This window comes from Pleurodeles waltl, chromosome 2_1 (assembly GCF_031143425.1).
Source record: "Pleurodeles waltl isolate 20211129_DDA chromosome 2_1, aPleWal1.hap1.20221129, whole genome shotgun sequence".
In the NCBI taxonomy this organism is placed as follows: Eukaryota; Metazoa; Chordata; class Amphibia; order Caudata; family Salamandridae; genus Pleurodeles; species Pleurodeles waltl.
In genome coordinates, this window is record NC_090438.1 from 778,918,883 (window position 1) to 778,946,286 (window position 27,404).

A 27,404-nucleotide genomic window follows, 5' to 3' on the forward strand; every position below is an offset into this window, starting at 1 on the left:
TGACACATGTTCGGGACAGTTTAGGTTTCCCTGTGTTTCAACCTACAAACTCAGAGTCTCATTTATTTCCTCAAATATCAGACGCCTTTTATGTTTGCCATGCCTTTCCAGGGACCTGTGAAGGATATGGTGTTTCGTGAGTGGAAGGATGTGGAGAAGGCTCAGGTTCCACGATTCCTTCAGTAACTTTACTTACTTGAGGGTGAGGGGGTTTTTCCTCCTTCAATACGCCTGGACTCTATTCTGGCTACTCTAATTGGCAAAACGGCAGTCAATCCGGAGGATTGTGTGCCTACGTATGCCACAGACCGTAAAGTGGATTCAGGTCTTAAGAGGGCTTTTGCGGCGGAGAATCTGGCGCTGAGGCAGGGATTTATTCTGCTTATGCGTCACAATCATTGGTTCAAGGCTTTGATAAACTGGCGGTGGCTGTACAGGAAGGGGCGGAGTGTTCGGAGCTCCTGGCTGGTATGGAACAGCTGGCCAGATTATTGGCGGATGTGTCTTCAGATATAGTCCGTACTTCGGCTCTGGCATCTGGGTCTTTGATTGGGGCTCGTAGGTCCCTCTGGTTGCGTTCATGGAAGGCTGATCCAGGGGAAACGGCGGCCTTGTTGAGACTGCCGTTTGAGGGTTGTAACTTGTTTGGAGAACTATTACCATCCATACTTTCCAAGGCGTTTAAGGAGCGGAAGCATGCCTTACCTTATAAAGGGGTTTCTTCTTCGGGTAAAGGGTGGAAGAAGCATTCCAGATCTTCTCCTACTAGGGTTGCTAAATCCTTTTCGTTTAGGAGACGGCATTTTCATCCGCGTTTTTCACCTAAGAAGTCTACTCCTGAGACCCGGGGTGGTTTCAAGAAGGGGTCCTGGCATTCGCTGTGGGCCTGGCAGAGGGCCGGTTGGGGGATGACTGTGTCACTTTCTTTCAGCTTGGGAGGACAGTGTAACCGATCATTGGGTACTAGACATGATGACCAATGGTTATGTCATAGATTTTGTGGCGGTTCCTCCAGATTCCGGGGTGCATCCCACACCTCTGCCTTCAGAGGGGTCTTGGAGTGGAGCATTATTGGACGGAGTGCGGGACTTACTGGTCATGGGGGCCATTTCCCATGTTCCGCTAGACGACCGAGGTCAGGGCACTTATGCGGTCTTGTTTCTTGTGCGGAAAGTTTCAGGGGGATTTTCAACCGGTGCTCAATCTGAAGGAGGTGAATACCTGGATCAGGACAGGGCATTTCCGCATGCTGTCCATTCGGACTATTTTTCCATTGGTCAGGCAAGGGGATTTTCTGATGTCACTGGATCTGCCGGATGCTTACCCACACGTACCGGGGGCATGGTCCTCTCAAAAGTTCCTGAGGTTTGCTGTGGGGCAGGATCGTTTCCAGTTTTGCGTTCTGCCTTTCGGTCTGAAATCTTCTCCCCGAATTTTCACGAATATGCTGGCTCCTCTAGTGGCTTTGCTTCATTCAGAAGGGGTGTTTCTGCACCCTTTTCTAGTCGACATTTTGATTCATGCCCATTCACGAGACCTTTTGCAGAGGCAGGTGGCCCAAGTTCTGGGGGTCCTGCAATAACACGGGTTTTTGATCAATTGGGTGTAATCGGACTTTGTGCCGTCCCAGGATCTGGTTTTTCTAGGGGCTCGGTTTCAGCCTATTCTAGGGTTGGTGACTGTGTCTGAAAAAAGGTTGGATGCTCTCCAGGCTTTGGTAAAGAAGGTATGGTTACTGTCTGCTCCCCGAGCTCTTCTATGGTTGCGACTGCACATTTGGCGTCAGTGATATTTTGGGTTCTTGGGCACGTTTCCATCCCCTGTGCTTGATGACGTGGTTCTTGAGTAGGTGGGATCCAGGGTCCGGTTCTCTGAAGGACGGGGTTCCAGGGTCCGGATTGATTCACAGAGAGTTGCAATGGTGGTTGGATGCAGACCACCTGAGGGTAGGGGTGTCTTTGTCACCTCTGAGACCCGTGGTGGTGACGACGGATGCCAGCCTCTCCGGTTGGGGGGCATGGATGGGGTCAGCTCAGATTCGGGGGTTTTGGTCCCCTCGGGAGGCGAGTCGGTCATCTAATTGGTGAGAATTGCGGGCTATATTCCTGGCTCTGGTCCATTTCCAGGATTCCCTGAGGGGGTTGGCGGTTCTGGTTCGCACAGACGACTTAGTGGCCGAGGCTTATGTCATTCGGCGAGAGTGGTAAATGTTCGGGCGGATCTACTGAGCAGCGTGATTCCTTCCTCTCAACTTTTCTCTCTCCGGAGGTCTCTGTTTCGGCATCTGGTTCGGCTTTGGGGTCTTCCAGTGCTGGATGTGTTTGCGTCAGTAGAGAATGCGATAGTGGAGTGCTTCTGCTCCCGGTTTCGGTGTCCCCAAGCATGGGAGGTGGACGGGATGTCATGTCCTTGGCCGCAGGGCCTTTTATATGCATTCCCTCCGTTTCAACTATTCAGGGCGTTTCTGTTAGGTGCCAGTGGCTTTGAGTTCTACCTTGCTGGCTTCATGGAGACGTTCAACTTTGCTTTCTTATGGTAGACAGTGGAAGGTGTTTTCGTCTTGGTGCTTAAGTCGTGAGTTGGATCCTTCTTGCGCTTCTCTCTTTGAGGTGATGCAGTTCCTGCAGGACGGTGCTCGTTTAGGGTTGTCAGTGGCTTCTCTTCAGGTACAGTGGGCGGCTATTCAGGCATTTAGGGACCATGGCGTAATCTTCAAGTTGAAGGGCGATTGATGCCTGGATTTTTTCAGGGGCTTATTAATTTATTTCCTCGCCCGGTACGTTCTTTTCCCTCATGGGATCTGTCCTTGGTTTTGGATGTGTTGACGGGGGCCCCTTTTGACCCATTGGGGGACTGTGATTTGCGACGTCTATCTTTGAAGACGTTCTTTTTGGTCGCCATTACTTCGGCTCGTCGGTTGGGGGAATTGGGGGCATTGGCATGTTCCTTTCCTTTTTTGTAAGATTTTTCCCGATAGGGTGGTTCTGGTTCCGGTGCCTTCCTTTATTCCAAAAGTCAATTCTTCGTTCCATTCCAGGCAGGCGGTCATCCTTCCTTCAATTTGTCCGGATCCCTCATCAGGGGAGGAGGTCCGTTTGCATTCGTTGGATGTACGTAGGGTTTTGTTGGAGTATCTGCGGGCGGTGGCTCCTTTTCGTACAGGGGATTCACTGTTTGTTACTTTTGGTCCGGCGCGCTAAGGTGAGAAACCTTCCACGGCTTCCTTGAGTCGGTGGGTTCGATCTTTGATTCTGTTGGCCTATTCCCTGAAAGAGGTGGTTCCTCCTCTAGGGATTCAGGGGAGGTCTTCCAGAGGCATGGCGGCGACGGTGGCAGAGCTTCAGGGGACTTCAGTGGTGGAGATTTGCAGGGCTGCCGCTTGGGCTTCTCCTTCGGCGTTTGTGCGTCATTATAGGCTGTCGGACTTGGATGGTTTGGAGTCGGTGTTTGGTCACCGGGTCTTATCCTCTATGAGATAATGTTTGGGATGTTCTTGGTGCAGGATATTAACTAAGGGTCTTGCAACTCGATGTCCGTCTCCTGTGTGTTTTTCTTGCTATGTCTCATTGGTTAAAAGGAAGGCGAGGGAGGGACGGGAGGTAATGCTTCCATTTTCTTACGATAATGGCATTACTCCTAGTCCTACTCCCTCGCCTTCCTTTTCCGTTCCCTCCCACCCTCCCGGTACGGACTGTCCGAGTTGCGGCTTGGGCTTGGTTTTTGTACAGGAGGGGATAAGGGTGGGGGGGGTTTTTGAAAGGGGAAGGGAGGGTCTAGGGGGGAGGCAGGAGGCCTCATTGGTTAAAAGGAAGGCGAGGGAGTAGGACTAGGAGTAATGCCATTATCGTAAGAAAATGGAAGCATTATAAAACGTTTTTCTGAGTGCTGAGGTGAACACCCTGGAAAGTTTGTAACGCGTGCATGCTTTCACTGCATTTTATTCACAAAAAGTACAATCAGTGCCCAAACGTTTTTTTGTTAAACCAAGAGACTTGCAAGATATATACAATACTCATTTGCCTAACTGGATTTGCAGACGTTTGTGACCCACCGCAGGTGCTGTTGCATGGTAATGCAAAGCAGTTTTCTTTGCTCTCAACACAAACCTTTTGGACTTCGACAAACTTCCACCCATGCACTTTCCACCCTTAGCAGTGCACCTTGCCTACACCCAAATCAGGAGCCTGGAATTGACAAAGTGTCCCAATCAGTCATTTATCCAGGTTGTACGTAGGAAAGATTCCCTTTTGTATTAAAAAAATACTGATACAAATTGTAAATTAAAAAGTAAAAAAAACACAATTTCTGACCCCCTGAGTGTTCATACATGTGGTGTATGGAGAGTAAGCATAAGTTGGCATTGTACATGATATTGTAAATTGCATTCTTGGATGGGTAAGCCTGTGTTTCTCATAGTTCAAGTTAAGTGTCAATATCCTTCTTTTGTAAATCTGGTACAGAGACTGGAAAGAAGCCAGAAGACGGTATCCAGACTCTCGCTTAGGTCAAATAATAGAGCTGCATAACACCTGCAGATATTGGGTACAGGATTATTATTTTATTTTTTTTAAAGCAATTTACTTTAGCTATATATAATTCCAGTGCCGACCTGCAAGTTCTGGCACACGGACAATCAAAAGTGCTTGTGACAAGCAGAGAGCCAAAACCGCCTGGGTTCATTTTAAATGGCTAGTCAAGTTTCCTGTTAACTTTTTATGGACTCTTCTTCATAAAATGATAAAGAAGTTGAATAAAGTGCTAATGAAAGGCCTTCATCAAACAACAGGACTTTAAAGAATGCCTTTCTGTGCATTATCAAGTAAATCTAAGAGACTGTTTTAGAATCTACCTTTTAAGAGGAGTGATGATGTGTTACTGTCACCTCAGAATGTTAACTCACAAGCTCTGACATAGGCTCAAGCTTTGTTTCTGCCTTTGCATGTATTTAAACGTACCCAAAAGTGAGATACTTACGACTTTAGAAAAGCAATGGCAGATGTTGCATTGATTTACATTGTTGTGTCTCTGAACCGGACAGTGGCCCACATAATTTATTGTACTACATTTGATGTGAAATAACTGTATTTTGGAGTGGATAAACTGCAACATTGTTTAAGAAAATTAAGGAGGAATATGATTATCTCTTCAAATTTTCATCGGAATTTTTGTTGTTTGTTTTCTATTTTTATAGGACTTTGTGGTACATGTCACAGAAGAATTTCTGGAGTTCATTTCGGAAGGTGCTCTGGCAATTGAAGTGTGGGGACATCGGTGTGCTGGGAATGGCAGATCAGTTTGGGAGATTGATGCCCTGCAAGCTAAAACAAGAACTCTGCGAGATCGGTATGTGCCTTCTGTGTGCTTTAACGGCTCCCTCCCATCTCCTCATAAATTTGCCATACGGAATGTATCTTTTACCTCCTGTAGGGTCATTAGGTTCTACACGGACAGTTGTTAACCATTTGATTGCTAAATAGTGACCTGAAAGGTGGAATTTGACGATTGTATTTCAGTTCTTAAGCTGCATGCTGCCTACAAAACCATGAGAGGCACATGAAATTGAATTGAATTGCATTGATATGAACAGGCGGAGTGGTATGAGCAAGAGAAAAAAAAGTTAAATAATGGTATAACACGTTGTGTGGTGACAGTGGACAAAACCATTATTGGTTTTCAATAAAGGCAGTATTTGAAAACTTGTTACACTTTTCCATACCAAGTTATTTGCGCATGTCATAACAAGGTATTATTTTCTGTTTTGCCTAGATTTGTTTGGCTGCTGCTTTTGCCTAATCATGTACTCAGATGGGTCTTGTATATCAAGTTGGCATAGCCTCTTTTCTGTGTCATTTGGACGATTAAGATATAATTAGAAATGTAAGGACTTGTACTTAATTTCATATTAAGATAAAAGTGCACAGTCTTTTATGTTATTTGTTATAATAATATACCCAGATATTTTCTCATTCTGTAACCCTAGAAGTAGGGACTCATAAATGATTGGCTCGGTAGAAAGCGTCCTTGAAAATGAGGCTTTTGATTTATTTCCGATGTATCACAGAAGTTCATATTTCACTTAATATCCCCATAAAATGTATTGTTGTGGCAATTGGGTAAATAGGTTTAATGGGTGGATTATTCTGATACATGTATATTATATTTGTTAAGGTTAACCAGGGATACACAAAAGCAAAGGTTCACAGAAATAACTAGTAAAGTGCGGTTCTTTAGCCATAATAGATCACTACAGGTTTGTATCTGAACTTAATAACACCTTTCATAATCTGATTCTGCATATTATATTGACTCAGTAAGCAGAATTCCTTCAACTCACGGGGCAATCTAGGAGAAACAAGAACTTTGTAATTAGGAAAGGAAGTGTCAGAGGACCTTTCCATTATACTTTTCTCACTTAGTAACCTGTCAGTTGGTGACAAACCTCAAAATAAAGGACAAAATGCTTGAAATAATCTCAGCCACTGGCAGTTTCTTTGGGCACTTTCCTGTTCATCTTTTTATGACCACTGAGTCACTCTCGAAAGAGACCAATGCAAACCTTCTCCTGCCCTTCTCTACTAGAATTAGTTCATCTCAGACTGCCGGGCCGGGTCCTCTCAAGAAAGGAGCACAAGCATCCCCAAACTGTTTTGGACTATTTAGGCCTCATCAGTGAGCTATAGCTTGAGTCCTGTGCCATAGTGAGCACAGGACCCACACCTGCATACACAGCTAAAATAGTGCATAGTATATACTTTGACAATGGATAATATAATTTAATTGCATCTTTAACCCTATCTATGCACATGTCAATGAACAAAAAAACATAAATCCAGCATGTTTTTATAACAGCAAAGTAAACAAATGAAAATACAAGATCATTGTATTGGTGTGTAGAATGGCTTTCCTCTCTCTATAAGGTGATATGTGTTCACTGGTTTACTTGATTCTTTTTAATGTGTGATGCTTGACAAATGTTTTAAACACTACCGTCACAGATGTCCTGTCTGCAAATTCCAGTAGAAGAAAATTACGTGGAAGGATCTTCTCCACCATTTGGGATAAATATCTCCTCTGTTTTTTTTGTTGTTTTTTTTTTTTTTTTATGAGTGACAGCTAATGTTATGACCGGCCAGAAAAGATTAGTGTGTATTTTATTGAGTCTGAGACTTTAACTTTAAATATCAGTAATTTATTAAAACAATGACAGTTTCTGAACCTTCTCAAGCATCTCGGTTGACTTTGATGAAGGGTTCTTGGTAGCGACTTTAGGTTTTAGTTATTGTGCCTCACCTTTACGTAACTGCTCACTTTCTAAGGCTTTTTTGACTGTTCCGCCACATGAAAACAGATGTGTCTGACGTGATCTGTGTGAATAATTTTCTACAAGGTGGAGCGAAGTTACACGAAGAGTTGAAATGTGGATTTCCATACAAGAATTGAATGAGCTAGGGGAATATTCTGCAGTGGAACTTCATCAGGCGAAGGATGTGAACACTGGAGGAATCTTTCAGCTTAGACAGGTACTTTCATGAGCCATGTTGAAGTCATTTTTCCTTTCTTATTGGTCATCCACCCTTTTTTGTTTTTGACTTTACATTGTTTTCGCTTACAGGGCCATTCTCGTAGAGTACAAGTGACAGTGAAGCCTGTCCAACAATCAGGAACACTACCTCTCATGGTGGAAGCCATTCTCTCGGTGTCCATCGGCTGCATTTATACGAGGTCCCCAAAGCTTCAGAGGGGTTTGGATAGTTACCAGGTATTAGCAGTCCTTGATTGCTGTGGAACGGCTGTCATCAATTGGAATTCTTATTTGAGTTATTGCTAAAGTTTTTAGTACATTCATTTGTGCATGAAACCTCTGTAGAAATAGGTCAATGAGAAGTGAGCAATATAGTGCATTTTGGGAAGAGCCATAGCTATGGTGGAGGGGACCTCTGATGGGTGGACTCCCTAAAAGCCCTGGTCAGCTGGAAATGCAGATAGTAAAAATTGCTGTTTAAAAAGCGAAGTAATTTGAACAAAAGCAGGCATGCTCTTCTTAACAAACATTTCTTGCAAAGTTTTCACTTCATACTGCTTGGATCAACAAAAAAGTGCTTTGTAAGGCAAGCTGCCAGCCAAATGATCTTGAAATGCGGATCTAAATATGGTAAAACAGTAATATGCTATGTATATGTAAGGCACACCCTAACAAAGCTTGAGCCTACTCATATATGACATTTCCTAATTAAACTTCTTAATATCTGATGTTAAAGTTTAATTTAGCAATAATTCAAAAGGTATATTTTCAGGCAGGTGATGTGTGCACAGTTTACTCGGGCACATATGTTAAACACACTGAACGAATTTTATGGACATGCAAAAGTGTGGAGCTTTACGCATTTTAGTTTTCCTCCTATGATTTGCATAGATTTTCACATTTTAGAGCAGTCACAAAAATCCCCAGTAGTATGCATGTAAATCTACGTGAACCATAGATTTCCTCACACACTTTTTTTCTAATATATTTATTATTGTGGGTTGTCCACAGGAAGCGAAGCCATAAGTATTTCCCTGTTATACAGTTGCACATGTAACTTGCACATGTGGAGAAATGCTTCCCCCCCGCCCCCCAAAAACCTTGCAAAGTATGGGGAGGTTGGGGTAGCCTATAGAACATATTTATACACTTAATTCCAACTTGATTTAGGGGCACATTTATGTGTGCAAATAGGGAGAGCAAATTTTAAAAATGAATGATAACTTAGTGGGTGATCACCCTATTCCCAATTAATACTTCTGTGGCGTGTACTCTGAATGTATGTCTCGAGAAGGTATCCCACTATCAGCAAAATCATGAAAGTATTGGCTAAGCCAATAGGTCTTGCCTTTAATATAGAGTTGCATTGCTAGCTGCTGGCTTTACAATGCAAATGGGTTGTTTACTTGCAATACTTTGTGTGAAAAGGCCTTTCAATCAATCAATCAAAAAAATGTATAGAGCGCGCTACTCACCTGTAAGGGTCTCAAGGCGCTGCGGGGAGGGTGGGCTGCCGTTTTACTGTTCGAAAAGTCATGTCTTTAGGTGTTTTCTGAAGGACAGGAGGTTCTGGGTCTTGCGAAGGTTGGTGGGGAGGGAGTTCCAGGTTTTGGGGGCAAGGTAGGAGGAGGATCTGCCTCCGGAGGTGGTGCGTTGGATACGGGGGACTGTGGCGAGGTCTGCGGAGCGGAGGTGGTGAGTGGGATGTGGAAGTTCACTCTTTCGTTGAGGTAGGCTGGTCCAGTGTTGTGGAGGGATTTCTGTGCATGGATGAGGACTTTGAAGATGACCCTTTTGTCGATAGGAAGCCAGTGAAGGGATCTGAGGTGGGCAGAGATGTGTTCATGGCGTGGGAGGTTCAAGATGAGGCGTGCGGCTGCGTTCTGGATCCTCTGGAGTTTCTGCTGAAGCTTGACTGTGGTGCCAGCGTAGAGGGCATTTCCGTAGTCTAGTCTGCTGCTGATGAGTGCATGGGTGACGGTCTTTCTGGTTTCTATGGGTATCCATTTGAAGGTTTTTCGCAGCATGCGGAGGGTGTTGAAACAGGAGGAGGTGATAGAGTTGATTTGCTGGGTCATGGAGAGAGAAGAATCTAAGATGACGCCGAGGTTGCTTGCGTGGGTGGCGGGTGTTGGGGGTGATCCTAGGTCGGTGGGCAACCAGGAGTCGTCCCATAATGTTTTGTTGGGGCCGAAGATGATGATTTCGGTTTTGTTGGAGTTTAGTTTGAGGTGGCTTGCTGTCATCCATTTGGCGGTATCTAGGAGTCCAGCGTGGAGGTTGGTCTTGGCGATGGTGGGGTTCCTGGTGAGGGAGATGACGAGCTGAGTGTCATCTGCGTAGGATAGGATGGTGATTCCGTGTGGGTGGAGGATGTTAGCGAGCGTGGTATTCAGAGTAGAAAAATGTTGTTTAATATACTTGATTTTTTATAGTGTTAGAGGTCTATCTTTTTCTGAAACATATTGTGAATGGCATACACGTTTGTAGTTTGAATTGACATTAAAATGTTATACATTTCTGGGAATATGGGAGGAGATGTGAATCCCTCGGCTCAACGTCCTGTGATTTTGTGCAAATCACATAACGTTTCATAGTCAGGTTTGCACTATTAAAAAACAGCACAAAAAGTGGTTTTGACAGTGTTCAGGCAAATGTAGTTAAATATTACCAGCTAGGTATTAACAAGTGTATCACACCTTCATGGGGTTTTACCCAAGTAACAACTGCATTGCTATCTGAAAATGTTTTGAGAAGCAACTTGTTAGATTCCTTATAAATCAAGTGATGGCTTCTAAAGCAAAATGTCTCTCTGCTGTAGTTTAATGGCAGCCACTCGCACCTCTTATAATGTTTGCATTTCACACCGCACAGTGCTGAAGCTTCGGACAGAGAGGTGCCCGCCAATAACACAAGCACTGCTACCATTTGAGAACATTTGTGCTTCCTTGAAACTTCATCTTACATACAAAGCTGGCTTAGTTTGTGAAATAGCAGTGGTGTACTAGTACCATGATTTGAGGAGCAACCTCTGTGGGCATTTGGAATTACATTGAGGAGCCCCTTACATTTTATGAAACTCAGTTTAAAAGAAAAATAGTTCGTTGTTAGATAGCAGTGTTGTTAAATCAATACAAAATAAATGTGTCCCTAATACAGAGCATTGTTTAACTGAATTCTATTTTTTGACCCCGACGGCTTCGTTTGTTAAAGAGAGGTGTTTTTTTCTCTATTATGAACAAATGCTGTAAAAGCAACCTTAGAGACTGGCTAGAATAACATTAACAAAAATAAATAAACCAGATGACAGACAAAAACAGTTTGCCCAGGACCATGCGTTCTTACCTAAGGAAAGTCATTAATATAACCGTGACATCCCAACTCCATGGGGAGAGCAATCTGCATTCCTCATTCCAATAAACGCTCTCACTTTGGAGTCAGCCAAAGTAAATATGAGGCTCTAAAGAAGACACAGCTTGACATTTGACCTCTGTCTATGAATGCACAGCAAATGTGACGAAATAAGAACAAGATTTACAGGCCTGTTTACAGAAAGGGAGCTCTCAGAAGAATACCGGTAAATACGTTTTTGGCATTGTGAGGGACGAAGTGAACCTGGAGAGCCTAAGTCAGCAAGTAGAAAGCAAGAACATTTGTGTACAAACTGTGTAGCCAGTGGCAAACAACTGGTAGAATACATAGCCAGGTTAACTTTCTAAAAACTTCCCAAGATGTTCTTTGATAACACATCAGCTGTGATGTTTGGTAGACCGTGACCTAAAAAGGTGATAAGAACAAATTCCGATGTAAGCTTTCTATTTGCGAATGCATGAAATACACTTACATTGGGTTCGGAAAATAGACGCAAGTCATATTCTTGACACATACCAGTAACCTACACATGGCTGTTAATACATATATAAGTTAAGACTGCAGAAGCAAATATTAAAGATAGATGTGACTTAAAATCACATGCAGACATAACTTCTTCATGGTGTAAGTTACATTTGCTTTTGTACGTGTGGCACTCATGGATAATTTGATTTATGTGGCAATAAATACCACACTGAATAATGGTGTGAGTGTTTGATTCCCTGGACCAACTGAACCTACCTAATTTTCCTCATGAAAATGTGCCCACCACCCCTATACTATTTAGAACCTTTGCCCCTTGCTTTTTAATTAATTTCTTCATGAATGCAGCTATGTGGCGACAAATGAAAGAGACAGGTGTATATAAGCCCTGTAGCAGAATGCAAAAAAGAGCACTAATTTTCTGTGCAATGAGGAGAGATTTAATAATTATTCACATAATTGCTACAAAGTGAGTCTCTGGTCCTCTTACAAAATGAGCAATTCTGTTGGGAAGTGCTGATAATGCCCCAAAAACAACAGTATGCTTCTATGAAGTGATGCTACTATCATTGATAAGTTTCACAGCAGTGTTGAAAAGTGGTAGTCCAATCCATGAAAGTGTAACCATTCTCATTAAATATTTTGGTACTGTCCATGAAAATACAGCAACCATGCTTAGAAATGGTGGGCCAATCTGTCCTATTGAATCTGACAAAATAGCCTGACAAACTGTTGGCATCTGCAGTGGGTTGCAGGTGACAAATTTAGATTGTTGCAACACCACCTCAGACTCACAAACCTCAGAGCTTGTGAAATTGGATATAATTACATTGGTTAAACATTATGCTGAGGTATTAATAACCATGCATAAATACACCCTTAAATGCATGTTATGGCAGCACTCCTCAGAAACTGCAGTGGTGTGTCCTCATGCAAATGCTGGTACTGTCTGCCCCATAAGAAGTATTGCAGCTTTGCTGAGAAATGCTTGTACAGTTGATGGTATATGTAGTAGCCTTTCTAAGAATGCAGGTACTGTTCAACAAAAGCTTAGCAGTGCTGCCTATTGTATTTCTAAAGTACAGCTGAATCAGGGGCTGGTTTGGATGGCCCACAATCCTGATGGAGGTTGTGGATAGGAGGTTGGGAGATGGCAGGAATTGTTCACTTTGGATTGACAGGGCTACAGTGTCTAGTTTTTGCTCCAATTCCAATAAATATAGATTTCATGCTTCAGGAGACTGCTCTTCGTTCTGGCCCCACACACTTAGTAGCCTTAAAGGAAAGGTCTTGTGCATTTTGAATGCTCAATGATAGGGATAGGAGAGAGGACTAGAGGCTGTGGCCTTTCTCATATTAAATTGAAAGTGTCAGAGTCAAATCTGTTCCATTATTCTCTGCTGGTCCACATCACCCCAAGTGTGATGATGCGGACGAGGAGATGGTGAAGGATGAAAAAGGAAGTGAAGATGGTGGAAGCACTACAGAAGGGCAATGAGGAAGAGGAGAGGAAAGAGCAGTGCATAGGCTGTTTTCTGAAAACTGGTATGTCAATTGGGTCAGGATGTGGGCATGGTAGAGGTGCTGTACATATTGGGGTTAAGAAGAAGCAATATTTTTGATAGCATCTGTGGTAGTAAATACACATGCTCTGCATACTTCTGCCTTCTTGTGTTGGGTACAATTTGTTTTTCTTCAAAGAAGTCTTTTGAGCCACAAGGTAAAGTGACTCCGGCTCTCTGTGATAATGCACATGGGCATCAACTCCATCGTTAGATTGTTTTATTTCTGTCATCGGGTTCAGACGTGTTCTTCGGTGCTCCGGTTTGCGCCCGTTTTCGGGCTTCCATCGGTCCATTTTGCACCTCTATTCCGGTTGGTATTGTTTTTGTTCTTGTTTCTGACTCGCCTTTGAAAACAGAGGAAAACCGCCAATCATCGATTATTCGTTCTGCATTCATGGCCTTCGGGCCTTCTTTCTCATCTTATCGGATTTGACCTATGATGTGCTGCTAATGGAACGGGCTCTGTTTCGGTGCTGTCCAAGCTGCTACACACAATATCCGCACACTGACCTCCAACAGTTTTGTAACCTGTGTTTGCCTCCTCACCACAATGAGAAGAACTGTGGGCCTATCGATGTTTTCAGTCGAAGAAAATGGTACAAGATTGCAGAGCTCGTCAAAAGGAGATGCAGCGTAAAGACCTCAGAGACCCCCAAAAACTTTAGTCTTTATGATGTCAAACAGGAGTAAGAACTGCAAGAGGCCTCAGCAGCATAAAAGGAGGCCCTTTCTATCCCAGACTCCAAAATACAGTTCATAATGCAGTTTCAAGATCTTCGTTTGGGGCAGCGCTCAGTGAGTACTCCTACTCCTGTCCAGCCTACTAAGAGATAGTCCGTTCCAACTAAAATTATGGCTCCCGGGCCACCACTGTCAACAGGCCATGGTAGGCACTGAACATCTGCTAAGGATGCCCCGTCCTTGGGCCTGGCACTGAAAGCTAAGCTGAAACACCCCTCTACTCTACTCTACTAAGCCGACCAGTCTGTGCTGATCCAAACATCTACCTCATCAGCTCCGAGCGCTTTGATTTCCACTGCTTCGGCTCCAACCACTTCAGCACCGAAACACAGACCATCTTTGGTATTGAAACCTTTCACTTCGTCACTGGAACTGATCCTAGAGCCTAGGGCAGAAAGGATCGACCGGAAACAAAAGAAAATACACATCCAGCCTTCTACTGGATGCATGTTGGCAAAGGCAGTCAGTGCCGACTCCATCAAAGCACCAGCTTACTGTGGGGAGGCCGTTGATCTGCCCGCACCTCCTAAATAGAAGAAGGACATTGCCACTAGTCCTTTACATCCACCTTTGCCTGCCTGTCCTCCACCACTTCCTTTACCTCTCTCACCTCCACCTTCACCACATCACTCATTTAGCGATATAGGTGACACTACCACACAAGACTCCCCACAGTCTTACACTGGGAATCACATAGAGGGAGATGAAATATAACAGCCACCCACAGATCTATAGGACACTTATGACATTGACCCTCTGGATATACTAACCTGGACGTATACTCAGCTAAGCCTTCACCCCTGGATGATGCAACATAATTCCAGAAATTTCTAACTAGTGGAACTGCATACAACCAGGTCCCATTGTATAAAGACCCTATAGAGGATTACTTTCTTTTCAAAACGCTTTCTTCTACCACTAGGGTATGCAGTATCTACCCATGTTAAAAGTGATGACCAGACATGCAGAAGAGATCTTTAAAGATCCAGTACATGTATGTCTTATTACACTAAGGGTGGATAAGAAATACAAAGCTGCATCCTTAGACTCTGCATACATTAAGGGCCAACTCCCTCTAGACTCATTTGTAGTGTCTAATGCGCATAAGAGGGCCAATTCCCAAACATCAGAGGATGCCCCTCCAACTGATGAGTCTAAATTAATTGATGCATCTGGTAAAAGAGTGGCAGTCCAAGCAGATAACCACTTGCGCATAGCTAACACTCAAAGACTGTTGGTAAGGTATGACAGAGCCCATTGGGATGAAATCGAAGAACATCTCCAGCATCTCCCTGAGGAGTATAAGAAGAAAGGCCAACAAGTTGTTCAGGAGGGTAAATTGATCTCCAACAATTCCATTAAATGTGCCCTTGATGCAGCGGACACAGCAACTAGGCATGTAAATACAAGCATTCTGTTGCATAGACAGGCCTGGTTAGACATACCTGGCTTTTTATGCATTTATGTCCCATTTGACCAACATCTCTTTGGTCCACAGGAGGATTCAATTTTAGAAAAAATGAAAACAAATAATCAAGTTGCCAAATCTATGGGGTAATTTCAAACTCCGACTCCTCGTGGCTCCTTTCCGTGCCTCACATACAAACAAGGCACCAAACCAACATCGACAGATGCTTGTACCTCCACTTATAGGCAGCAACATCAAAGCTTCTCTTCAAGAGGATATTACTGAGGTGCATAGAGGCAAAACAATTCAAAAGGTCATGGAAAAGACGCCTCCACTTGCGCCTCCCCCTCCAAACAGTGACTCCCTTTCCATTTCCTCGACCCTCTAACACCTGTTGGGGGACGTCTGCAACATTTCTTCTCCACTTCGAAAAATATAACAACAGATCAGAGGGTGTTGGACATTATCCAACAAGGTTGTTGTCTGGAGCTCATCAAAACACCTCCAGACATCCCACCACGCAGACCCAAACTTTCCATAGACATTAAAAATTGCTAAAACAAGAAATACAGGCTCTACTTAAAAAAAAAAAGGGCTATAGAACCTGTTCTTCTTCAATGAAGCAAGGGAGTATACTCCTACTTCATCATCCCCAAAAAAGATGGATCACTTAGATCTCAGAACGCTAAATCATTACATCCTTTCAGAATACTTTCATATGGTAACTCTCCAAGATGTGATGCCTTTGTTACCACAGGGCGACTTTGTCTGCACTAGACTAAAACGATGCATACTTTCACATTCCAATACATCCAGCTCAAAGCAAATACCTCAGGTTTGTTATACAGACATTACCTGTTCAAGGTGCTTCCATTCTGAGTCACTACTGTACCTCATGTATTCACCAAATGTTTGCAGACAGAGCATTCATGTCTTCCCATACCTCGATGACTAGCTTATCAAAGCCATTATGCTTCCATTATGCCACCCACATACCCAGGCCACACTTCACATTCTTCATCAATTGGGGTTCACAATCATTATACAGAAGTCTCACCTTCAGCCTTCAGAGGTTCAGCCATACCTAAGGGCTATCCTCAACATACAGCTCGGGTTAGCTTACTTTAATTTTGTCAGAATTTAGAACGTCACAGCGTTGTTGAATACTGATTCAGCCCAATCAATGCAAAACAGTCAGAAAGGTTCAGCGAATCTTAAACATGTGTCCATCAAAAGAATGTCTGGCAAGTCAATGGTCAGTTGCAAGATCTAGTGTTGGATTATAGCCACACTCATTCTCTGCACTGTTGAAACACGCTAAACCTATCAAAGCGAATTGCCATTTCTCGACCCTGTTCTCCAGATCATTCTCACAGCAGATTCATCCCTCACAGGATGGGTGCTCCACTGCAGGACCTCACAATCCAGGGACTCTGGTACTTCAAACATCAAGCCCTACACATCAACTATGCAGAGCTTAAAGCCATTCACCTGGCATTGAAAGCTTTCCTAATTCGCCTGAGAGGCAAGGTTGTATTACTTCGGATGGACAACACAACACCCATGTTTTATCAACAAAAACAGGAGGGGGGCCCTCTCTACAGTTATCATGCCTCTGTCGATTTGGCATTGGGCAATATGTCACCACATTCACCTGTTAGTGGAACACCTCCCAAGCATGGACAACAGCCTTGTGGACTTCCTCCCCAAGATGCTACAACAAGCCCCTGAGTGGGAAATCTACACCAAGTCCTCCTCTTATACTTTCAAAAATGAGGGTTTCCACACACAGATCTGTTCGCAACCGCAGACAACGCAAAATACCCAGACTTCAACTCTAGGCTCCCACACCCCCTATCCAAGAGCAATGTTCTATGGTTTAACTGGTCAGGGATATTTGCCTACACTTTCCACCTTTCCTTCTTCCGTGGCTCAGGCAAACGTCTTTCACCCTCATTCTAGTAGCTCCATCTTGGACTCTACAACCATGGTTCACCATACTACTCGAACTCTTGGTAGTGCCTCACAAGAAGCTTCCCCTCATCGTGGATCTTCTCACTAACAACCATGGAGAACACGGGCATCCAAATCCAAAGGAACACAACCTTGCAATTTGACTCCTGAAATCATAGTTTGGTTACCTCAACCTCCTGCAAGAATTTATGACCTTTCTTAAGGAGGCACGTAAACCTACAACATGAGCATGTTATTTGTTTTCTACCACCATTACAAACACATTGATCCTTTCCATGCAGCTGTTCAAAATATTTTTGGCTACTTACTTCATTTGCACACCAGTAGTCTAGCATGCAGGAGTTGCTTATCTGCATAACAGACAACAGTTATCATAATTTTAAGTACCAATAATTAAAGCATTCATGGAAGGCCTTAAAGAAGTAATTCCACCCAGGGTTCCCCCTGCACCTGCTTAGAATCAAGTACTATTGAGGCATAGCAGGAGAAAGCGTGTTTCACTTTCTATGTTTCCAGTATAGCATGTGGTTTGATTATACTGTTGTGAGATCCCCTGGTATGATATTTATAGATGTATTAGAACTGCAACCAAATCTCCATAATTACTTTTTCATCATGCTGCAGAAAGGACTATTTGCACTAATTTCTAAAGAACTCATTTAGGAGAAGTAGTCAATTCCATACAAACATCTATGCGGTATGATTTAATGTTTCTGGGGCATTGTGCTTGAAAGTCACCATTTACTAATTTTCCAAAATACTTCCTGGAGTTAAATGCTCAAAAGAAGGAAAGGGCATTTAGTTGTCTTACAGTAGTGTGCAATTTCCCTAAAAAAACACAGAGATCTCCATCAATCCTTTCCATCAGATGTCTCACTTGACATATAATCCTGGCTATGGATCCGATTTTGCCTAAAACATCTTCAAGCAGTAAGTTGCCTGGGAGATGAACATTTTCTTCTAGGTTTATGTAGGCTCATACGTTTCTGCAGTTGATCTCAGTCAGGCCTTTGCTTATTTCTTTAATAGTGCTTCTTATGCACAGAACCTTTGCAAAAGTTTAATTGTATGCAGCTATTCTCTGTTCACCCTGTCAGTTATTGAGTCCGTTACATCGATGTCTGTGTGTTTATAAACTATCCTTGACCAGTTCAGAAAGTGGTGAACTGTAAAACAAGTATAGACATTTGTAGAGGATTGAGAAGGAGTGGAATTCATAGAGAAGGCATGTTTTGTTTTGGCAACTATCACACCCTAGAGTTGAGTAATCTCCCTCAATCAGGCTGTTAGCAAAGCAAGCCACTGTATTGCCTTTCATATATTAATAGAATATATAGGGTACATTGTAAAAGATAGTTTCATACCTTTCCTGAGATTTCAGCCTCATTAAGCGTTTACTGTTATTTCTTCAGTCAGAAGGTAGTATTGACATGTCCATCTCTATATAGAAGCAAAAGAGGAATGTTTGGCTCCTTCCAGCAGCACAGCATGGCTTCTCATCTTAAAAAAAAAAATCATCCAACTGCTTATTGCACACTGAATACAAACAAAATTAAATGGCCGCAATCACATGATATCCTTTGTATCTTCAGTGGAGTGCACGATTTGCTAAATTCCCCTGCTGCTCTGATCTTCTACATAAGATTTTCATGCGTCAAGCATGAGTGATGCCTTTTATCTGCCTGATGTATGACCTTTGAAATCAGTGTCTTTGACAGTTGGACAGTTAACCACAGGGAACTTAGTTGGTTTCTTCAGTTTAGATTTCCTATTTTATTCATATTAGTAGTAAGTCAGAATTCGAATTACAAACTATGCATTGCATAGTTAGGCCACACGTGTTCATACTGTACCTTACTTTATTGCAGTCCCACCCCAAAAGCAGTAGCTGGTCCCTTCTATATGACCATTTAATTACAAATCGAACCTATAGGTGCAGAAGAGGACTTCCACTTGAGAATTTAATTTATGCTTGGTGTTCTGCTCAAAATTCACCTAGCTTTGTCTGAAATAATGTTGGAAGAGCATTAATAAATCCATGAATAAAACTCTTGGTATTATCTCTTCATGCATGGGTTCTGTAGAAAATGCCAACCATTGCATGTGTACATACCTAACATAATTTTTTTTTTCTTTATTTTTTTTTTACTTAAAGCAAGCGCTGGTTCAGCTCCTATATAAAACAAAATATGATTTTGCTTACATCAGACATATTGCATGGATATATTATTATTCTAAATGCACACATTTTCATATTTGTGACATTTGCTTTGATTTGGATTGGTTTTTATGTCACGAGGTGCACAGTAGAGGGGATTTTTCATATCTTTCTCTGCATTGACTAGGGCACCAGCACATATGTTGGTTTCTAGTGATAAAGTGCAGAGGAGTATTGGTCTCCATGTACCGTTTGAGTCCAGACTTGAGTGTTTTTCCCTGGCTTTTGTTAGACTCTGCTTTAAGATATTTTATAAGTTTAATATATTGTTGAGGGTCTCAGTAAAAGCAATTAATAGAAAATAATGTTATAAAAGTAGAGCCAATATGTCTTATGTTAGAGATATTGGGGCATGATTACAACTTTGGAGGAGGTGTTAATCCGTCCCAAAAGTGACGGTAAAGTGACGGATATACCACCAGCCGTATTACGAGTCCATTATATCCTATGGAATAACACCTCCTCCAAAGTTGTAATCAGGCACATTGTGTTAGTTGTACGGGGAGTATTGCAAAAAGACACATCATCATCATAAGGATGTTCATAATTGCCCACTATTCTGGTGCAGTGTTGGATTTACATCTAAATGGAAAGCATTTCTACTATATCCTCCTTTTTCTGGGATCTAGAAAGTGGTGAACATTCTTCATCGGGTCCAGTACCTCAGACACTTTGTGGTAATTGTGCTCATTGAGTAGTGCTGCAGCTTCAATGCATAAACCGTTATACCAATTTGTAGCACTCACCTACTCTACTACTGCTACTCTTGGTGTCCAGCCGTTGGGAAGAGGAGCATTTAAGTCTACCATAAAGAGCAAAGCTTTAAACCTTGAGAGGCATGCACTGCAGCCCTATATAAAACCTCCACATCAAATTCATAAGGGAAGGGTGATCCACTTACTAAATGACCCAAAGTTCTTAGTCCTCCAACCCTGATGCTCAGTAACATCATTGTGCAGACAGAAGAAGTAATTTAAAGTATGCCTGTGACCAACTATCTTGCCAATTCAGCAACCTACCTCTACACCTGCTGTAGGGCTGACCCTCAGACTTAAAGATCCCATATCTGTTGATGGGGACTTCTCCTTAGGTGTGTGGGGGGTGAGGGTACCGAGAGCACTTTCAGCAGAGCTGAAAAGTGGATACTCCTTCCATCTCTTTGTGACCAGCCAGTATTTTTGTATTGCAGAAACAAACCTCTGAGTCAGTGGTTAATTTCTACAAGACTAAATCTCAATTGCCCGATGTGCAGGGAGTTTTCTATCCGTATATGTGGGCTGTCAGGGCAAATAACGTCTGCATCAGGAAGCTTTCCCTAAAAGTCAGCTTGAAAACGTTCATCACAGTTTACCCCTCTACTTCACATGTGCTTAATGTATTGATCCTAGATGTTTCTGTCCCAAAGGCATTCAAGAAACTATTCTCAGGCCCAAACATCCGAGTTAATTACTGCCCAGTCGCTAAACTGCCTTTTCTCAGCAAAATCCTTGGGAAAAAAGTCACATATCAATTACACAACGAGCTGGAACAAAACAATCTTCTATTCGGCCAACTGTTATAATTGTAAAGTTTTTTTTGTTGTTGTAAGAAATCGATCTAAAGAATCTGAATTTAAATCTGTTTGTCCAAATTTACTGCCTAAAATCACAACGATATAAAGTTTGTGCCAATGTATGTATTTAAAAAAAATGAAACCCAATTTCAGGTAAATGACACCAGCTAATTACTTATTGTAGAAAAGAGAACCATAGTTTAGTGAAGGTAATGCAACATCAATAGCAGCAGATTTAATTTCAAAGAAAAAACTGTAGAGCTCCTTACACATTTCATCAGTAGCATCACTCTACTCAATATCTGTTAGAGCAGCAACAGGAACTTTACATTCTGTGCTAGCTGACCAACATAGCTTCTGGGTAAAAAGTTCTTGCTTTCATAAAGTGCTACAACATAACCTAGCATATTGGATTACTTGATGACTTGACATGGGCGATAAGACATTTTCCACATGTATTTACTCTTCACACTATTGAGGCTGTAATAGCCAAACCTAGCACAGAATTTCTCTCCAGGCATATCCGCACAACAAAGAGCTTTAAACTGGGCAGAAAGGATCTCTGATTGTTGAACCCGTTTGAGTATCGTTGACCGCCACTTTGGAAAGTGACGCTGCCTTTCCACATTATTCTGCGTTTCTGTTGTGGTCAGTGAAAATTAGAAAGTGAATTGTTGCAATTAAGCGGCACAGAAAGAATGGTGTAATGCTGTCTTCTGAAGAGCATATAAACTTGTGGACTTCTGTCTTCCAGAAACTTGTGGTGATTTACAGATATGTCAGTGTTGTCATCTTACTCCACTTGTAGAGGTATAGAGACGGCCTATGAGAGAGCCATTATCTGCATGGTCCTTAAGGAATGCTGCAGTCAGCATGCAAAGGTACTGAACGATGCTGTCCAAGCAGCTCACGCCCTCACCAGGAGGTCTGAAACCGAGCCATCAGTGTCCACCAACTCAATCACACTGAAAAGCTGCATATTTCTCTTTGATTGCCAAGAATTGACTCCAAGTAGGAAAATGCTAATGCTCTATAAAAGCAATTTCCATCTCCTATGGTTTTTCTAATATACTGTATCCCAGATTCCTTATTTTTGTATGGTAAATTCCATGTTCAGCGAGATCCTTCACAGTTGATAAAATATCGAACTTTTCTGACATTCAGTGGAAACCACAGTCACGCGTGGTGTTATTTTCCCTTTGCCAGAAGCGGGAGCCACTGTGTCACTGGACAAACATGATTCACAGTATCCCAATTTTCTCTCCACAGAAAAGCAAAATAAGTTTCCACATTCCTAGGGCTGAGCTAAAGGGGTGGCCACACTACATTTAAATACTTTGCTACTGCAGCCAACAGTCAGGGTTTAGGCCTAAAGTGGTAACAAAACTGAAATGGCCACTATCAGAGTGGAAAGTCTCACTTCTGTGGACAAAGATTGGCGATCATCTACAATACTTCTCAACCTTTCAGGAGCATATTACACAACTGATCATAAAGCACTATTGAATAAACTCCAAGAATGGACAGAATCCGTGGGGAGAATTTGGGTTTGGATATGGACCTTTCTTCTCGATCATAGTCGGCATGTACATATTGGATCTGTGACTGCATCATCTTCAAAAGTGTTGAACAAAATACCACCAGGCTCAGCACTCTTGTCATTGCTGGTCAATTTATTCTGGTGACCCTTGGCTCATATCTTGATTAGCATGAGTTACTTTTTCCAGTGCATTCCGATCTACCCAGAAGCACATTTGATTGTAGGAGTTGGCAGCGGCAAAGGGCCTGATGTACTAATATTAGGAATATCGATATCCTAATTGTGATTGTGTCTGCATCACAATTAGAAAATCGTTATTCCTAATGTGTGAAACTCTTTTGAGTTTCATTAGCGAATCCTTGTAGCTTGCAAATAAACCTTATTCATGAGATAGGTTGCAATTTGCTACCAATTAGGAGTCCAAGCCATCACAAGAATGGTGGCCTGCTGAGGTCAGCAGACCACCATGTCTGTGATTGCTTTTTAATAAAGCAATCTTTTTTTTTTTAAATGCAGCCTTCTTTCCTTAAAACAAGGTGCATTTAAAAATAAAAAATGAAACTTTCAGTGTCATTTTTTAAGAGTAAGCAGTGTTCTGCGGGGCCACTGACTGCTCTTAAAAATTATTATTTTTTACATTCTCAAAGAGAAAGGGGTTTCTTGAGATTCCCTTCTTTGCAAATGTTTTACCGCCAGTTTTAAACCGGTGGTAAAGTATTACTGTTTTGCTACTGGAATTCGGTCACAAAACGGTAATACATACCATTGATGCGGTATTTGAAGGGACATCCTAAACAGGCCCCTTCCAAATACTGATTCGCAAATGCAAAATTCAATTTAGTAACAAGTTACCGAATTGCTCTTTACACATTAGAAAAAGCATTTTTCCGGTCACAAACAGCCAGATTCTGTGAATCGGGCCGTTTGCGACTGGGAAAATGCTTTGTATTTCTGGCCAAAAATCACTAACTGCCTAGTTTACAACTGAATGCAAGAAAGTTTGCTTTATTTCAATGGACCAAAGACTGAAATCTTTATGTTCAGTAGGACAGACGAGAAAGGCAATAGTGTCTGGGACAACCATAACCTACAATCACCAGTCTTTTTCCTTAAAAATAAAGGCTTCAACTACCCTTGCTCCAGAAGAGCTTTACTTTACTCCATTCTACCCACTGTGTGGAACTGGCAAGATATTTGGCAATGACATGGCTAGATTGCAGTGATGTAGTTTATTCTAGACTTCCCAGAAAAATTACTAAAAAACATGCAAAAGTTGGAGAATCTGCTAGACAGATGATAACTAAAACCCTGAATGAGTTTTCACATTAATCAGTATTGAAAACACTTCAGTGGCTGACAGCGCAAGAAAGAATACTGTTTAAAGTTATTTGTATGGTTCCGAACATTGGATGAAGAATTCCTTGATATAGGCAAAATCTTGCTCCCGTTACACACCAGTTAGGAATCTCTGATCATCTACATCACCTCAGATTACCTCACAGACGTTTTGGAGACTAACACACAAATACAGATCCCTGGGAATGTAGTACATCCCAAAGCAGTGGAATGCACTGTACCCTACCCTCTGAAAGTTTGAATAGATATTTAAAAACTGTAATCGGAAAAGCACTTGCCTAGACCATGCAATTGGGGCTTGTTAGTGAGAAGTATCAGATAAGGGTCATGACCTGCAGTTAAATGGACTCCTTCTATACCTTAATCCTAGACTTGCATTATGGTCTATAGTGCTTCAGAGGAACCATAATGTGGTGCATAGCTTGATTTAAAACCTCCACATCAATTTCATTAGGGAATGGGGATCCACATACTACTTAAATGACCCAAAGTTCTCGGTCTTCCAAGTCTGATGCCCAGTAACATCAATGTCTGGATGTAAGAGGTAATTTAAAGTATGTCAGTGACCTGCTATCTTGCCAGTTCAGCAGAGGCACTGCCTACACCGCTGTTGTAGGACATCTGCTCATACTTAAAGGTTGTTTGGGACTGTTCTGCTAATGAGGGAGGGGAAGCCCTTTCAGCAGAACTGAAAAGCAAACAGGCCTTCCTCCTCTTTGTGATCGGCCAATCTTATATTTATATATTGCAGAAACAAACCTTTGAGGCTGTGGTTTATTTTTATAAACCTTCATATCTGTGATCCTGGTGTGCAGAGAGGTTTCTGCCTATATAGGGGGGGCTTATAGGGCAAAAATAAGATCTGCAACAGGAAGCAGTGTAAAATAAAAGTAGCTGCTGAGAACAGAGTAAAGGCAGTAGCTGTGTGATGTATTGATCACAGCTAGAGGCTCTGCTGGCGATTACCCACTGGTTGCCTCTTCTAAATTTGGCAGGAGAACTAGTTTGGATATTTCAGGAGATGGTTGAACCCCCACTTCACTAAAACTTAAATGACTCCCTTAGTGCTTTGATATCTACCCAATCAGGTTTTGTTTGGAAATACAGTGGTTTGTAAATTGACATATGAACATGTTGTGGAGCCATGGTTTATTAATGCCAAACATTGCTCTTTGGTGGAAACGAGGGAACATTCAAACGACTTATCAAATTACTAAAGCAATGGTAAATGACAGACTATATGGCTTATTATGACATCAGCAGACAGAAAAGCCTGTTCGACAAAGTCATAATGTGTAGGATACTGCCAGTGTGGCAGCCTCCCAGCGAGGCCCATTACGAGTTTCCCGCTGGGTCAGCGGGTGGAAACAAAGTTTCCGTTTACTGGCTCAGCGGGAAACGGGCCACAGCATTGTCTGCGGCTCATAAGAGAGCTGGGGGTCAATGCTGTAGTGCGTAGGGTGCAGCAGCACCCATCGCAATGTTCACTGTCTGCAAAGCGATGGCACTGGGCAGTGCAGGGGCCCCCCTGGCCAGCACTAAGTGCATGGGCAGTGCAGGGGCCTCCCCAAGGGCACACTGCAGCCCGTCTCTGCCAGCATTTCATTAGGTGTTACCACCATGAAACTGATGGCGGAGAAGGGGGTCATAATCCCCAGGGTGGCGCTGCTTGGATAAAGACTGCCAGCACCGCCAGGCCACTGTGTTGCTGAAAAGTGGCGCTGCTGGCGGTCCGACCGTAACGCTACTGCCACTCTTAAACAAGGTACATTTTGGCTTGTCCTACATAGTTTCAGTAACACTTAGCCAGCTGCACTATAAACTAGTTCAAGTCAGCCTTGAAGGGATGGACAAATTCACCACCATCACAATTCACAAGCAAGTGAAAGAAAAAGGCACATCTCAGCTTTCCTGGTGTGTTAAAAACCGCTCTGCAAGATCGTATTTGCCTTGTGGTCACATGTGAATTTGGAGTTGATTGTTAGACCAATATTTCTTACAACTCCACTAGTTCGGGGCAGGTACCAGAAGACACGGCCAATGATCTAGAATCCCAACATTAATATACCTCTCGTTATTAAAACTCATTTGATGAACAAATAAAATCATTGTGTAGTTGCATCTTGTAGAAAGCAGCTTTCATGGGCCAACAGCATGTGCTTAGAAGCAGGTCTTACTAAGCATCGAATACTCTAAAAACAATAAGCCATTCATTTCACAACAGAAATGAAACAGACATTGAAACAAGTACAGCTCTGGGCTAGCAAACCCATTCTTTCAGTCAAGCATGGTGGAAGTCTGCATTTATGAAGAGGGCCTTCTGCACATTTTTAAGCCACCTTTTATGATGCTCCATGTCTCAAAAACGAGCTTATGTTCAATTACCTTAGTAAATTTTCATTTTCAGTTGATCGTTTTGGTTAAGACAGATTCTATAAGTGATGATGGGTTATAGCCCCTTGCATACCTTAAACCAAGAGTGCTAGTTTATACACTACCAAAAGTCATACAAACTAGTTACAGTTCTCCATTCAGTCACATTATTGTTGGAATCTGATCTTACTTAATAAAACATAGTTAATTTCTTTAGGCTCAGTAGTTATCTCCAGATCCATCCTACATAGAAATCACAAAGTATGTCATGGTGACTGTGGAGGTGATGGATTGCATGCATATCAAATAGAACAATATTGAACTATTAGAAGACATTATTCATGAACCATTTTGTGTTTTTCACATGTGATACTAATTCTGTGATAGAGCACCTGTTTGTTTGAATATTTGCAATAAGTATATTGAGGGTGCTTCCTTGACTTGCCCTTTTAATGATTTCAGGACGTGGGTATTAGTAAATGCCAAGCCTTCTTGTTAGTTGCAGTTGAATCAGACTTTCACTTTCATGTAGAGCATTTTTTCCCTTTTATTAATTGAAAGTAGAAGTGCATTTAAATTGCTTTGACCTTAGAAAGACTTTCAGCCCGTAAGTCACCAGAAAAGCTTCCATAAGGTCGGATCCTATCTTTTTTGTTAGAGAAGATGTAGCACTCAAAAGTGCCTGCTGTTCAAGATGTGAGACGCGAACCCTCAAAAAACCTATACTCACAATTTCAGCAATTTTCACGTGGTTGCCACTGCTCTTCTACATGTTCAGACATGAGAGGTAGCAAAGAAGGGCCTCTATACTTTTGCAAAGCACTTCTGTATGATTCTAAGGTTTGTGTAGAACCCTACAGTTCTGCGGATCTCATGTATTCTATCTGATTACTTTTTCTAAAGGGGCAAGGTGTAGTGATATTTATGTGTTGACCACTGACTTCGTGTCAAACCACTTTGCACTTGGCTTAGATGCCCACTGTCACTTTAGTGGTCACTAGTTATAAACTCTATTTTGTATTCAGCTTAGCCTCACTGCCACGTTAGAGGTGTGAGTAGTTTTCCGTACAAACATGTTATGCAACGCGTTTTCTATTTCTACGTGTTCTCTTTCTCACCAGAGAGCTAGGACATATTACCGAAGAGCTAGTACATAATATGGAGGAGTTCGTCAGTCAGCATGATAAGGATGTACTTGTCTGATGTGTATGGTACAGCAGGGAACGGTTTGACTTTGGGAGGGACGCCTTGGGATTTTGGCCAATTCCCAGTGTGTTTCTTTCAAAGCTTACCTAAACTA

The 27,404-nt window shown here is 42.3% G+C and overlaps 1 protein-coding gene across 3 annotated transcripts in view; it reads left to right on the top strand.

The window, feature by feature from the left end:
- Positions 1–27,404, top strand: part of KIF13A (kinesin family member 13A) — a 733,240-nt gene that overhangs the window by 512,971 nt on the left and 192,865 nt on the right. For all 3 annotated transcript variants that reach the window (XM_069218350.1, XM_069218331.1, XM_069218342.1), the window contains 3 exons: positions 5,192–5,343; positions 7,388–7,520; positions 7,613–7,759. In XM_069218350.1, coding sequence (XP_069074451.1) covers positions 5,192–5,343; positions 7,388–7,520; positions 7,613–7,759 — 432 coding nt within the window. The remainder of the gene's footprint in view (positions 1–5,191; positions 5,344–7,387; positions 7,521–7,612; positions 7,760–27,404) is intronic.